The sequence below is a fragment of the Bos mutus genome, chromosome 10 (genome assembly GCF_027580195.1).
Source record: "Bos mutus isolate GX-2022 chromosome 10, NWIPB_WYAK_1.1, whole genome shotgun sequence".
Classification (NCBI taxonomy): domain Eukaryota; kingdom Metazoa; phylum Chordata; class Mammalia; order Artiodactyla; family Bovidae; genus Bos; species Bos mutus.
In genome coordinates this window covers 48,661,917-48,676,976 of record NC_091626.1, presented here as the reverse complement: position 1 = coordinate 48,676,976, position 15,060 = coordinate 48,661,917, and the positions used below count along the sequence as shown (strand labels likewise).

The window sequence follows — 15,060 nt, the reverse complement described above, 5'->3', positions numbered from 1 at the left end:
TATATCTGAAATTAGTAGTTTCTTAGATAATTTATAATTATTATATAAAATAATAATAGTAATAATGAAATAAACAGCCAACTCATTGGAAAAGACCCTGATGCTGGGAAAGATTGAAGGCAAAAGGAGAAGAGGGCAGCAGAGGATGAGATGGTTGGACAGCATCACCTGATTCAATGGACATGAACTTGGACAAACTCCAGGAGATAGTGAGGGTCAGGGAGGCCTGGTATGCTGAAGCATACCATGTAACAACTTAGTGACTGAACAACAGAATAATAAAGGTAAAAGGAAATGCAATTAAGCAGGTATCATGCTTGATCACAGTTCAAGTAATCTGGACAATTGGGGCTTCCGTTCCCTCATGTTTCCACTTGGCCCTCTGCATGCTTTTGGTTTATAATCCCTGACCTTTCACAGAGGTCATCTTATCTGAAGGGAAGGCCATTGCCCCAGCCCAGCACAGTTTCTTTACCTGACCTCTGGGCTGTTGGTGTAGAATTTACGTTTGGATATTGACTTGAGGTTCCAGTCACTCCCAATCATATCAAGGCATACCTCACATGTCCTATACTGACCTTTACTTTACCTACCTGATAAATCCCCGATGCTGGAAAAGATTGGGGGCAGGAGGAGAAGGGGGCATCAGAGGATGAGATGGTTGGATGGCATCATGGATTCAATGGACATGAGTTTGAGCAAACTCAGGGATGATAGTGAAGGACAGGGAAGCCTGGTGTACTGCAGTCCATGGGGTGCCAAAGAATCAGACACAACATATGTCCTATGGTAGCAGACATTTTCCCTTTAAACTAAAGATGCAATATTTATATAAATACATCTATACACACATATATAAACTGAGATTGGAAGGGAAATTCTGGATGTGAATGCAACTCATTAACTGTATATTTAACATTTAATGTCTTTTCTTAAATCTGTTATAAATAGGACTGGCCCCCATGTTTTCTGCTTCACACATGAATTTTTTTGGTAATTATTACTATAAATCTGCTTACTGAAGATTAAGTGAAAAGTGAAAGTGTCAGTTGCTCAGCTGTGTCCATGTGCCCATGTCATTGTGTCTTTCTGTGCCCATGGACTGTAGCCCACCAGGCTCCTCTGTCTTTGGAATTTCCCAAGCAAGCACACTGGAGTGGGTAGCCATTCCCTTCTCCAGGGGATATTCCCAACCCAGGGATCAAACCTGAGTCTCCTCCATTGCAGGCAGATTCTTTACCATCTGAGTCACCAGGAAAACCCACTTAAGATAGACGTGGCAATCCACAAGGACACATAAGATCAAATAATTCTACTTGACACAGGCTGAGCTCCCTGGAATTCTGAGACTTTTGTGTAGGGGTCCTCTTGGGAATGATGCCTGCGGGGCTGCAATGGAGGTAGACTGGATGGAGGAAGAGATTGTGCTTCGATGCAGCCATGCAGTGGCCTCCCTCAATTGATCTTACCTGGACTCTGGGCCCAGGATGGCCCTTCAGGCTGTCCCAGATGAAACAAAGTAGGTTCTACCTCTGTGCCTGCCCACCAACCAGTCATGGGATGCAGATTGGGGCAGTAGTACTTGACCTTGGGTAAAGAGGCTTTCTTCAACTAACGGCAAGTCCTGGAATGGTTCTCGGCTGATAGCTGGCCGTTGCCAGCGCCTCCAGCAGCAGAGGAAGGAGTACCTCAGTCCTGGAGTGGGGCATGGGGCAGCGCATCACAGCATCCACCTCACCTTTCATTCTTACTGATTAAACATTTACAAATTTCTTTTGTGGAGGACAGTTTGTATAGTAGCTTTACATACATCACCTCACATAATTTTCACAACAACCCTGTGTTTTAGACAATGGTAACCTTGTTTCCACAAACGAGGACAGAAGCTCAGTGAGTCTCTATATGGATCATTACATACAAAACGAAAAGAATTATGTTGGGCTTCTAGGATTACCACTTTCTTGTACTAGTTGTTCAAGTTTCGGTAAAGGACCTTGAGATTTTGGAAGACGCTGTCTACTTGACATGCTCAGTGCTCGTGAAAGCATTCGGATCTGCCTCTCAGTAGTAATATGGATCATCTCTTATTTGTCTTTCTGATGAAGAGAATAACCTCAAGTTTTATGAAAAGCATGGGTATGAGAAATAGTATTCACAGAAAGTTGCCTGCACCTGAAGGGTGTACAGTAGACCTGTCCTTTCTTCATTAGCCTGAGCTGAGATCATGGATGGGTGTAGAACCCCAGAGAGCCCCCTTGGTGGCTCAGATGATAAAGAATCTGCTTGTAATGTAGGAGACAAGAGTCGGACACGATTGAGTGACTAACACTTTCACTTTCACTTATAGAACCTCAGAGAAAGCAGTACACATTTGGATGATGGAAAACCAACTGATTATAACATCTGCATTCCTTAAGATCCATTTTATAGAAAAGAAAAAAATCAGGTTTTTTCTGAAGTTTCCTCTCCCACTTACAACCCTCTTTTTTTTTTTTTTTTAAAAGAAGGTCAGAAGAGAAATTTCTGAGGACACAGGCCCATTCCTCGAAAGCAGGGAGAGAGGGTGGGTAGTGAGCTGAATCAGTCTTCATCACCAAAGTGGCAAAATGCTACTGGCTAAACCCACTGCTTTTAAATAGGAAAAACATTCAATCTAGTAGCTTGTTTTGCTATTAGATTGCCTCATGGAGAGAGTAACTAACCAAGTTAGTTACATAAAACACCCCAGAAATGTTTACCAATAAAGTAAGATTTGAAAAGAAGGCAGAGGAAAGAAATGGTTTTGATCAGAGTTTCAGGATGATGTGAACTGGTTGGCAGGTGAACAAATCAGGATTGAAGACTTTCCTTCAGTCAGAAAGGCAACTGAAACAAACTGGTTCTAACACAGATCATGGAGACGGTCTGAAAATAGTTTTAAAAATACAGTTTGTAACTGTGATTTCTCATTTCTATTACTGGCAGTTTGGAATTATAGTAATTAATAATCTAGCATATAGTCTGTACATCAACACAATGTCATAGAACACCCTTCAGATAGAGGCATGCATAACCTCCCCTAGGGCTTCCTTGGTGACTCAGATGGTAAAGAATCTTTTTGTAATGCAGGAGACCTGGGTTCAGTCCCTGGGTCAGGAAGATCCCCTGGAGAAGGGCATGGCAACCCACTCTGGTATTCTTGCCTGGAAAATCCCAAAGACAGAGGAGCCTGACAGGCTACAGCCTATGGGGCTACAGCCCATGAGTTCTCAAAGAGACACAACTGAATGACTGACACTCACTTTTCGCATACCCTCACCTTCCCTCCACAATGCAAATCACCTTGAGGTCAGAAAGACGTTTAATCAAGGCTAAGTCCCTCAGGAGTAAAGAAATTTTTAGCAGGGAGATACACACTCATCTCATATTTATATAGTTACATAATTTCTTAACATTATTTTTCACTTCTCTCAGTTAAAGTTCTTGGTCAAAGTATCTTGCTTTCTAACTAGCCCTAGAATCAAAGGTAATTCCTTGTCAGAGATTACCAGATCATACCAGGCCCTACATAATCATTTGATATCCATAAGCAAACAAGCCACCTGTCTACCACCTGTGTACTTCCTGGTTTCTCAGAGGCTGTGGGAGGTCTTTTTCAAACACTGGCTGCTTATATTCATTATGCAGTATAATCTGAACTCTGTCCTTCTTCTGGATTCAATAACATTCACTGTGGATTTAGAATTTATTTTGTCTTTACCCCTTCACTCTTTTCTTATTGCTAAAGAAAATAAACTGATAAACATTCCCAAACATGCCAGCAATGTGCTGGTTTGTTTTTGAATGGAGATGTACAATCGTCCTCCCTTGCAAGCTTTAGTTATGAGCAGGTCAAGAAGAAAAATTTTACAGAACGTCTTTAAGCGAGCTCTCTCTTCAAACTGTGGGCTGCTTGGCTGGGACTCTAGCTCTTGAATACCCTCCTCATTTGTCGTCTGGGTTTCTGTGCCCTTCCATCCTGGGCACAGACTCTCCCCAGCAGCCCATTCTGTGCCCATCACCAGCTCCCTCTCTCGCAGTGAGTCCTGGAGAGAGAGTCTGTCTTGTAGCCCTCTGCCAGAAGAAAACTGGGAGGCAAAATAAGTCTGTGATATAAAAAAGAATGAAATGATGCCATTTGCAGCAACATAGATGGACCTAGAGAGTATTATACTGAGTGAAGTAAATCAGAGAAGGAGAAATATTGTATGACATCCCTCATATGTGGAATCTAAAAAGATGATACAAATGAACTTATAGAGCAAAAAAAGACTCACAGACTTAGAAAATGAACTTATGGTTGCCGGGGTGGAGGGGAAGGATGGGGAGAAGGGATAGTTAGGGAGTTTGGGATGGGCACGTACACACTGCTATATTTTAAATGTATAACCAACAAGGACCTACTAGCACAGGGAACTCTGCTCAATGTTATGTGGCAGCCTGGATGGGAGGGGGGTTTAGGGGAGAATGGATACATGTACATGTATGGCTGAATCCCTTTGCCGTTCACCTGAAACTATCACAACATTGCTTGTTGATGGCTATATCCCAATATAAAATAAAGTTTAAAAAAAGTTGTGGCAGATTCATGTATGTATTAATGTATACATTTGTATACATGTATTAATGCCATACAATGTATGGCAAAACCAATACAATATTGTAAAGTAATTATCCTCCAATTAAAATAAATAAATTTATATTAAAAAATTTTTTTTAAAAGTCTGTGGTAGGGAGAGGCTGGGCCTGGGGCAGATTGGGTCTAAATGGATTTTCTCAAATCAGGATATATTTGACTGTTTTAACATCATTTTTTTTTCATGCCCTCATGACCATCCCAATAGTTCTTAAACTTCAAAGAAGAAAGCTTGTTACAACCAACCAAAATAATGGAACTTTTTTTTTAATGCAACTTATTAATGCCACCAACAAAAGTCTGTCTAGCCAAAGCTATGGTTTTCCCAGTAGTCATGTATGGATGTGAGAGCTGGACTATAAAGAAAACTGAATGCTGAAGAATTGATGCTTTTGAACTGTGGTATTGGAGAAGACTCTTGAGAGTCCCTTGGACTGCAAGGAGATCCAACCAGTCCATCCTAAAGGAAATCAATTCTGACTATTCATTGGAAGGACTGATGCTTAAGCTGAAACTCCAATACTTTGGCCACCTGATGCAAAGAACTGACTCATTGGAAAAGCCCCTGATGCTGGGCAAGACTGAAGGTGGGAGGAGAAGGGGACGACAGACGATGAGATGGTTGGATGGCATCACCGACTCAACGGACATGAGTTTGAGTAAACTCCAGGAGTTGGTGATGGACAGGGAGGCCTGGTGCGCTGCAGTCCATCGGGTCACAAAGAGTTGGACACGACTGGGCGACTGAACTGAACTGATTAATGCCACAAATATTTACTGAGTGACGACTATGTGCTAGGTATTACTAAGGCGTTATTCAAAGATATATGAGAGAACTGTAACCTGTTGAGACAAAGTACATTGAAGCAACACACCTAAGTTGCAACACACCTAAGTTACTTCTTGAGCAGCCCAGAAGAGGAATGGAGAGGCTATATCTATGCCCTGATTCTTGACTGAAGTTTGCACTAGAAAATTATCTCCTTGCATGAGTCTGAGGCCACCACTGTTGGCCATTCCTTGGGTTTTCTGAGTCCTATTTTCTCTATAGTAGAGTTTCCTCAGTAAACAGTTTAAAAATGACTAACACTTAAGCCCAGCCTACTGTAGTCCTTACATAGTAAAACTCTTTAACAAAGCATCTCATTGTGTTGGTGGTGGTTTAGTCATTAAGTCATGTCTGACTCTTGTGACCCTGTGGTCTGAAGCCTGCCAGGCTCCTCTGTCCATGGGATTCTCCAGGCAAGAATACTGGAGTGAGTTGGAGACCTGAGGAAAAATGCCTCTGGGCTCCTCCTGCCTAGAATTCCTGCTCCCCAATTGCACTTACCTACGCTCTGTTGTCACGGAGAAGGAAATGGCAACCCATTCCAGTATTCTTGCCTGGAGAATCCCCTGGGCAGAGGAGCCTGATGGGCTGCTGACCATGGGGTCACACAGAGTCAGTCATGACTGAAGCAACTTAGCAGCAGCAGCAGCTCTGTTGTCAATGCCCCCAAGAAACATTCATCCTCTCTTCTTTTTCTTCTACAGCATCCTGAAGCCCTCCCAGTATACTTACCACATTCTCCTCATCATTCCAATAACATGTGACTTAGTTCTTCAACTGGACTGTAAGATCCTTAAACTAATTTAGCTTTTTCTCTCTGCCTCCCACCAGGACAACTAGCTTGTACCTTGTGGGAAATGTTTCTTGATATGATATCAAATTGTTATACCATCTGCTTTTCTGCATCTAACCTCAAAAGTTTATTTGACAAGAGTTCTCTTTGGTCCTGACATTAGTTTTAGAATGTTCTCCTCTTTTAGAACTTTCAATAATGCAATACTTTTGAAAGCTATTGGAAACATTTTATCTTATCACATTGTTTAAAGGAGGTCAAATTTTATTTTTTACAACCCTGAAAGACCAGGTCAAAGATAATTGGGAACATTTTATCACTTCTCTGGATCTCAATCTTGAAACACAAAGTATCTTTAATTGTTGCATGCATGCTAAGTCGCTTCAGTCATCTCCGACTCTCTGTGCGCCTATAGACTGCAGCCTGCCAGGCTGTTCTGTCCATGGGATTCTTCAGACAAGAATACTGGAGTGGGTTGCTGTGATCCAAGGGATCTTTCCAACTCAGGAATCAAACCTAGGTCTCTTATGTCTACCTGCATGGGCAGGTGGGCTCTTTACCACGAGCGCCACCTGGGAAGCCCATCTTTGTTACTAAAGCCTTATACAAGAGTAGTATCAACACTGGGGGTGCTGTGCATGATTGGTTGAGCCATGCAAGGTAGACCTGGCCAGTGAGCTAATGAAGGAGTTATCCTTCCAGGAGAAGAGCTAGGTTAGCAACAATCTTGCTGCTAAATCACTTCAGTCGTGTCCGACTCTGTGCGATCCCATAGACGGCAGCCCACCAGGCTCCCCTGTCCCTGGGATTCTCCAGGCAAGAGCATTGGAGTGGGGTGCCATTTCCTTCTCCGATGTATGAAAGTGGAAAGTGAAAGTGAAGTTGCTCAGTCGTGTCTGACTCCTAGTGACCCCATGGATTGCAGCCTACCGGGCTCCTCTGTCCATGGGATTTTCCAGGCAAGAGTACTGGAATGGGGTGCCATAATGTTAGCATAAATGGAAACAAAGCAAATTCACTATTTGGGGGACTCTTTTTTTAAAAAAATATTCTATGTTATATGAAATTAAGTATGGCTTCCCGTCTTACCTGTTTTGGGAAACTGCTTGAAAAACTACTGGCCCAATAAATTGGTTTCTATCAACTACAACACTGATGGAGGTTCCAATAGCTGAAGGTAATTTTACCATGTGATTACTTACATTAGAGTCGTCTATGGAGAAGGATCCTGAAATGCACCACACAGAGAAAATCCTGTTTTCTGGGAGATGGGTGTTTCTGATTGATGCAGGGAGGTGTTGTGAGTCTTTGGTTTTCTCTAAATATAGTAAGTTCTGATGAAAAAAATTGGGCACTGAAATGCCTGACAGGACTGAGCCCTGTTAAGCTTTGTGAAGAGTCCCCCAAATTCATGACAAGGGGATCAATCTTCATCATAAACACCACTGTGCCAGTCCTTTGTATATGCTCCAGAATTTGACACAGTTGAAACTCAAGAAACCCATGAGCTCTGAGGTTGAAATTTGAAGTAAAGAATCAAACTCTGTTGAATTGTCACCTCTCCAACATTTGTAAAACTTCTCATCTTTCTGTCCCCTGTTTAGATGGCATAATAGAATATAAAAAGCATCCTAGAAGTGAGACAAAAATAATTGGGTTCTGTCTCCAGCTCTCTCTGACCCTGGGCAATTGATATCACTCCTCTGGGCCTTCGTTCATTCAACTATTAAACAAACAACTATTAAACAAAGTGGGAATTACCAGACTCAAAGCCTATTCCTTAGATGATCTGCTTCCAAATCATCTAGGAGTGGGATGGGGCTTGCTGAAAAATATACTTTCCTGCCTCCCCCACGGTCCTGCTGAATCAGTGTTTTTGGGGGGATGAGGCTCAGGAAATTGTTTTTTAAAATGAGCTCCCCAGGTGATCCTTCCACTCATTAAAGTGACTCTTCTAAACGTTTTACTGAAGTATAACACACTTGTTAGGAGAAGGCAATGGCACCCCACTCCAGTACTCTTGTCTGGAGAATCCCATGGATGGAGGAGCCTGGTAGGCTGTGGACCATGCGGTCGAGAAGAGTCTGACACAACTGAGTGACTTCACTTTCACTTTTCACTTTCATGCATTGGAGAAGGAAATGGCACCCCACTCCAGTGTTCTTGCCTGGAGAATCCCAGGGACGGCGGAGCCTGGTGGGCTGCCGTCTATGGGGTCGCACAGAGTCGGACACGACTGAAGTGACTTAGCAGCAGCAGCAGCAACACACTTGTTAAGAGTTATATAAACAACACACTTGTTATATAACACACTTGTTAATCTTAGGATATCTCTAAGATTCTTTCCAACTTTAAAGAATTTGAAGAATCAGTCCATTCAACACATTTGCACATGGGCATGTTTACTAACCAGCATGCAACTTTGGACTCTGTTACCCCCCATGGCAGTAACTGTTTCGGATCAGAGTGCAATTCTGCATGTGGTGTAACAGTTTCTCAGTGATTTGGAAAAACAGAATGGTTTTCAAATGTATGGCTTCTCTCAAAGGTCAGTTTACTGTCAGAGTGCTGTAGGTCCACTGGAAAGTCATTCAAATTTGACCTGAATGTTGGAATTTCATTATACTATCTACGTATGCTGACCAAAGCATAATACTCAGTGACAGAAGACTGTTGCCTGGGCAAAAAGGGAGATATCTGGTTGTATTCCTGATTTGATTACAGAACCAAACTCCAGTATAGTCATTTAAATCGAAGCTTCTTTGTCAACAAAACTCCCAGGCCTTGACTTCCTCACGAGGGGACCTGGAATAATATGCAGGAAAAGAAGTACTTAAATACCTCCTGAAGTACACAGATCACTGTGTTAATAACTTTCCTCTGAATCAAGTGGTAAATGGGTTTAAGAGAGTCTTGCAGTTACTAAATAGTGAAGTTGTCTCTTTTCCCAGGCAACTAGAAATTGTTGGGAATTTTCTTCAAAAAGCTATCCCTTTCAAACAATGTGTGTGTGTGTGTGTGTGTGCGCGCGCGTGCACGCGTGTGCTCAGGCACTCAGTTGTGTTCAACTCTTTGTGACCCCATAGACTGTAGCCCACCAGGCTCCTCTGTCCATGGGGTTCTCCAGACAAGAATACTGGAGTGGGTAGCCATGCTCTTCTCCAGCGTATCTTCCCGACCCAGGAGTTGAACCTGAGTCTCTTGCCTCTCCTGCATTGGCAAGTGGATTCTTTACCACTATGCCACATGGGAAGCCCTCAAATAATGCCTTTAAAATTACCCCTTTGCTTTTCAGCTTTTATGCAAAGCCTTCATTTCTTTTTGGATTATTTATGTCTGATGAAACAGGTGTGTAGTTTCCTGGCTTCCCAAAATGAATAGACATGTTGACTTACTGTAACTAGGCAAACTCCTTAGTGTACTTCAGAGTCCTCAACTATGAAATGAAGGCGGAGAAAAGATGGATGCTTAGTCTGTTCCAGCTCTAACACTTTTCATTTGTGAAGAGAAAGGTAGCATGGTGTAGGGAGAGTCATGAGCTCTGAAACTAGACAGACCTAGGTTGGAATTTTAAGCCTCAGTTTCTTCAGCTGTGTGACAGGGGGTAATGATATATTAATTCTCAGGGTAATAAAAGCATCCAGCATAGAGCTTGGCACAGAAAGAAAGACATTCCAGAAAGGTGAGACTTCCTGGCTCCCTACTTCCCCACATCTTTTAGCCCACACCTGTTTAGCCCTCCTCTTACTGAGAGAGTGAAAAGCAATCCTTGGTCCTTATTCAAATGTAGGGACAAGCTTCCTGGGATAGGAAAACCAGCTAGTCCTTTGGGTAACAGGTTCTCGGATTCTTCCTGACCTGGTCACCACTGGAGCATGAAGTTACCATTTCAGGTCTTGTTGAAAAGCTGCAGGAGGCAACTACAGAACCAAAGGTCACTGTTGCTATAAACGTAATGAGGGCTCACTAGGGCTTGCAGCAGGTGATCAAAGTCTTCTTGGGGATCAGGTGGATTCTCTCTTTCTGCAGTGAGAATCCAGGGAGGCTAACAGAATTTGAGAGCTGGAAGCAGTCTTGAAGACCATCACAGAGGAGGAAACCAAGATATGGAGGGGGAAAGTGACTTTCCCAGGATTATACAGTCAATCAAGGAGCAGAGGGAACAGTCTCTCTGGATCCTCTGGATTTCACACTCTAGACCCTCTGGATTTTAATGCAGATATTGTCAGCACCAGCTAGGACCTTGAATTCTGGAGGCAGACAGATCTAGTTAACCCCCTCCTCCCAATTCTGTGATCTGGGACATAAAGCTTCACCTCTCTGGTCTGACTGGTCTCATCTACAAAGTCAACCCTATCTGTTGTATTACCAGCAACACTACATGTACGGTGATTCACATAATATCTGGCTTGATCAGCTTCTACAACAGAAGGTTCTAATAACCATTAATTAGCGTTTGGAGGAAGGGTTGCCATCCCCTCTCTCTACATCTCTAGTTCTGATCTGAACCCTCGTCCCCCGCAACCCCTATGCCAGGCTGTCAAGAAGAGAAGGAGCCCAGTGCCAGGGTGAGGTGGTCCCCAGGCTCACCTGGTGAGACCAGTAGAACCTTCGCTCCAGAGCACTGAAAGCAGTGCAACAGGGACTTCCCGCGGATGTTGTAGTTGAGGCACGCCATGGCACAGCCCAGCTTGATCAGTCCCAGCCACAGCCATATGTAAGCTGGTTCATTGCCCATGAAAATTGCCACGCAGTCTCCCTGCCGCAGGCCGAGGTGGTCGCGCAGCGCCCGAGCCACTTGGTTGCTGCGTCGGTCCACCTGCGCGTAGGTGAGCGTCTCGTCGCGGAAGAGCAGGAAAGGCTTGTGTGGAGTCTGCTGCACTTTCTCCAGAAAGGCGTAGAGGATGGTGCGCACCGGACGGCGCTTCCCATTGCTGCGCGCCCGCTGGGCCACGCCGGCTACCAGCAGGAAGTAGCGCAAGTCCTGGAAGAAGTAAGGGCAGCAGAGGTTCACCAGCAGCGGGAGCATCAGCAACCCCGCCAGAACCGCGTAGACGACTGGCAACATGACGGCGGCGGAGCCCCCTACCCCCTCCAGGGCGGTGGGCGCACTTCGAGCGTGCAGGGCGGCGGCGGAATGGGCTTCTCTAGGGCTGCGGGCGGTGCGGGGATGCACAGCGAGGAGGGGGCGACGGTGGAGCTTTTGGGCCGCCCGCGCACCGCTGCGGGATCTCTGGCAGAAGGAGCTGGGGTGCTGGCTGTTGGGTGTGACAGGCCGGCTGAGCCTGCCCCTTCGTGGGGGTGCAGTAACCTGCGCGTATGCCCCGCCCCGGCGGTCCTCCGCTGGCTGGGAGGGCGGCTCGGCGGCTCGCTGAGGCCTCGGCCACCTCCCCGCCCGAGCGCGGCGGCCTGGGGGCAAAGCTGGGCTCCCCGACGGTGTGACCTTATAAAAATGGTGACCGTAAGACGCCTTAGAAGACGCTGAGAAGATTAGAGGGGATAATACAGGCGGAGCGCTAGTGTACCTTTTAGAGATGACCGATGGTTATTACCAATAAAGTGCCTTATAAATACGAGAACAGTCCTATGATTTCCTAGTAGCGGGTAGCAGGTGCCACTGCCAAATCAGAATCGCATCTCTCCTTCCTGGTCTCAGGGGCTTTCCGCCTGGTCTCTCTTTGTTTCTCACATTTGCTTTCCGCCACGCCCCCCACGCCGCCCCTTGCACCTCCCGCCCCCCTCCCCACCCCCGCCGCCGGACCCCGCCCCATTCCCCCTACCTACGTCCAGACCCCAGCCAAACCCGGAGCTAATTGCCAGGCAGGCTCTAGTGATAAAGAATTCAAGGGTGAACAAAAGCGCCTTCGATTGACGCCTCCAGCTCATCCCAGCCCGGGGGGCAGTGCGTGAAGCGCTCTAATCCGAGACGTCATGCGGGGCCCAGCTAGCCCAGATTAGGCTGGAGGTGGCGCCACACTTTGGTACATGAAATCAAGCTTCGGGGCAGTTTTGATTTGTTATGATACGTTGTTCTTTAAGTGCCCCCCTCCCCCTGCCGTATATTGAAAATTCTCAAGTATAGTCAGTCCAATTCAGTTCGGTTTACTAAATGGTTCCGTGAGAAACAAGCACAACGCAGAGAAAATGAAGCAAACGCTGGCATTTTTCAGAAGCCATTTCTTTGAGTGTCATCCTTTCTTTTCACTTCCTCGAGTGCTGCTTCTGTACCGAATGAACCCTGGCTCCTTGCTATAGAGGAAGGTCAGAATTTAAATAAAGCAGCATTTTCCTCTCTTCCTCGCCTGTCTTCCTGCTGTTCATTCATTTTATTCTATGCGACAACCAGGAGTAATGAATGCCTACCCCTCTCTGCTATGGGCTTCCTTGTATGATATTTTTGGAGCCTCACAGTCATCTAAAGGTGAAATTTTCAAGCTCATTTATAGACAGGAAAGGGACACTTAGAGAGGTGAATTAAGACAGCTGATAAGTGATGCTTCAGATTTGGGAATTGGTGTATCTGTTTGGTCCTGGGCCCATTGCTTTATTAACCGCAATGTGTTACGCTGTTCTCTTATTTTCTTCTTTCTTTAGCAGTTTTCTCCCCCCACCTCCTATCACAAACTCCCCTTCCCTCATTTCTGTTTAATCCTCCTTTTTAAATCCCTGAACCTGTTGCAACAACCCTTTCTCTTTTTCATTAGACAATAGCTCTAAACCAGCTATTGTCTAATGACTGGTTGCATCATTTCCCTTGGGGGTAAGAGGGGGAAGGATCCCCTGGACTTGGTTATCCCTTAGGGGAAGGTTGTAGTGTTAAAGCAGAAGCCAGGACAGAAACCATTCAGGTGTGCACCTCTTCTTTTCATGTTAAAGCTAGATCCAGCCCTCCTTTTCCAGCCCAATGCCACCGGTTCCTTCATGACCAGTCACTTCAGCATAGCCTCCTCGACCGACCTCTCTTGTCTTGTCCTTAAACAGTCACTCCTTCTTCAGAGTGCTTGATTGCCCCAAATGCCCACTTTCTCCTCTCTTCACTTTAGCCTTGTGCATCCATAGTTTTTCAGTGGCAAATGAAAGAGAAACAAGACCCAAACTGGCTTAAGCAGACATGGGAATTTAAAACTCAGGGTCCAGGGCAGGGCTTCAGGTAAGCCTTCCTCTATGGCTTAAAAGTACTGAGATCTGGACCAAGTTTCCCTTTCTCCATTTCTCTGCTCCATCAACTCCTTTCTCCGGTAAGCTCTTCCCTCATGGTCCAAAGATGGCTGCCAGCCCCTTAGAGTGACCTGTTTCCTGTGCTGACTTCAGACAGAAATGTAAGAAACTTTTCCTTAAAAGTCCTCATTAGAAAGAAGGAAAGAAAAAAAGAAAAGAAGGAAAGATAAAGAAGAAAGCAAGCTCTTCCTGGGATATGTGTCTGTCTTTGTGGGATGGGGGAAGAGAAGCACTGATTGATTTAAGCCAGTCAGGGCTCATTCATGGAGCTGAGGGTAAAGTCAATTCCATGTACACCATACTATGGAAAAATCAGGGTCTTATTAAAAAGGAAGTGGGGAGAAGAAATAAATTTGGAGAGATATTTAATGTTTGTTATATATATCTTAGAACTCTTTTTACCAATGATTCTACCTTCCAACTTGGGCTCCGCTTAGTGGTCTCCCACCAGCCTGATGGTCTTCGTGGAAATGCTGCTAACATCAATCCTCTCTCCAATGCCCAGTTATCTTCAGTGACTGCCTCATCGCCTCCCACCCACTTCCACTCATGGTGTCTATAGACAACTGTCATATTTGTACAGCATACCAGAACACATCTAGGCTAGAGCTGGCTAGACGCCCTGGGTCCTACCTGGCTCCCAGGTGGAGGGAGAAGATTGGTAGCTTAGCACATTGGTTACGCATTCTAGAAACATCTGCGGTGGCAGCTCTGGTTTATAAAATGAAGTTCAAACTTTATTTTCTGGCTCTTCTGATACTGACTTGAACTTTCACTGCACTCAGTTAACAAATCTGTGTTGAGTTTCTCCTATGAGCCGGACATCATTAGGCACTAAGCATTTGAAAATGGATCAAAACGTAATCGCACTGTGTTTTGATGAATCTGGTCTATACCTTTCAAAAAAATGCCCTGCATATTCCTCTCTGTATGACTGTTCTTGCCTATTTCCACCCCTGAACTCTCTGTCCCTCTAAATCCCAACTTAAGGGATTTAAGGTAATGGGTCACAGATTTCTGGTTTTCTCAGTCCAGTAGCATTTCAAAATAAAGTACCAACTTAAAAAATTTTCAAGAAAACTTAGCTCCCCCAGCCAACTATAGTCTGTTTTTACTACTATTTCATGAAAAAAGGACATTTTTCAGCATTAAAAAGGCAAATATAACTGAACTGTTTACTCAAAAATGTTTAAGATGGTTAATTTTATGTGTATTTTACCACGAAAATATACACAAAAAGGAAAAATATACACCAAAAGAAAAGTATAGACCTTTTCAAGGAAGGATGAAGACTACATTATACCAACATATACAAAAGATAGAACTTCAAATATTTTTGAATGCAGAATAAATACAACTTTTATTGTTTTTTTGTCTATAGATATTGTTTCTATGTAAGTTTGAACATTTAAAAATACAAATTCAACAGTGATACATGAATTACAACCAAATCTCTTGGATATTAAGTCAGGATTGTTTCATCACTGAGGTCTCAATCATGGCGCGTCCTCACCCCACACCCTTAATGAAGCCACCTAGTTCCCTCCTCTTTCATGCTCCCATGTC

The 15,060-nt window shown here is 44.4% G+C and overlaps 1 protein-coding gene across 1 annotated transcript in view; it reads right to left on the bottom strand.

Moving 5' to 3' along the window:
* Positions 1-11,664, bottom strand: part of SLC27A2 (solute carrier family 27 member 2) — a 57,903-nt gene extending 46,239 nt beyond the window's left edge. Inside the window, exon 1 of the mRNA XM_005892158.3 lies at positions 10,867-11,664. Within this exon, the coding sequence (XP_005892220.1) occupies positions 10,867-11,344 (478 nt within the window). The 5' untranslated portion in view covers positions 11,345-11,664. The remainder of the gene's footprint in view (positions 1-10,866) is intronic.
* Between the last annotated feature and the right edge of the window lie 3,396 nt (positions 11,665-15,060).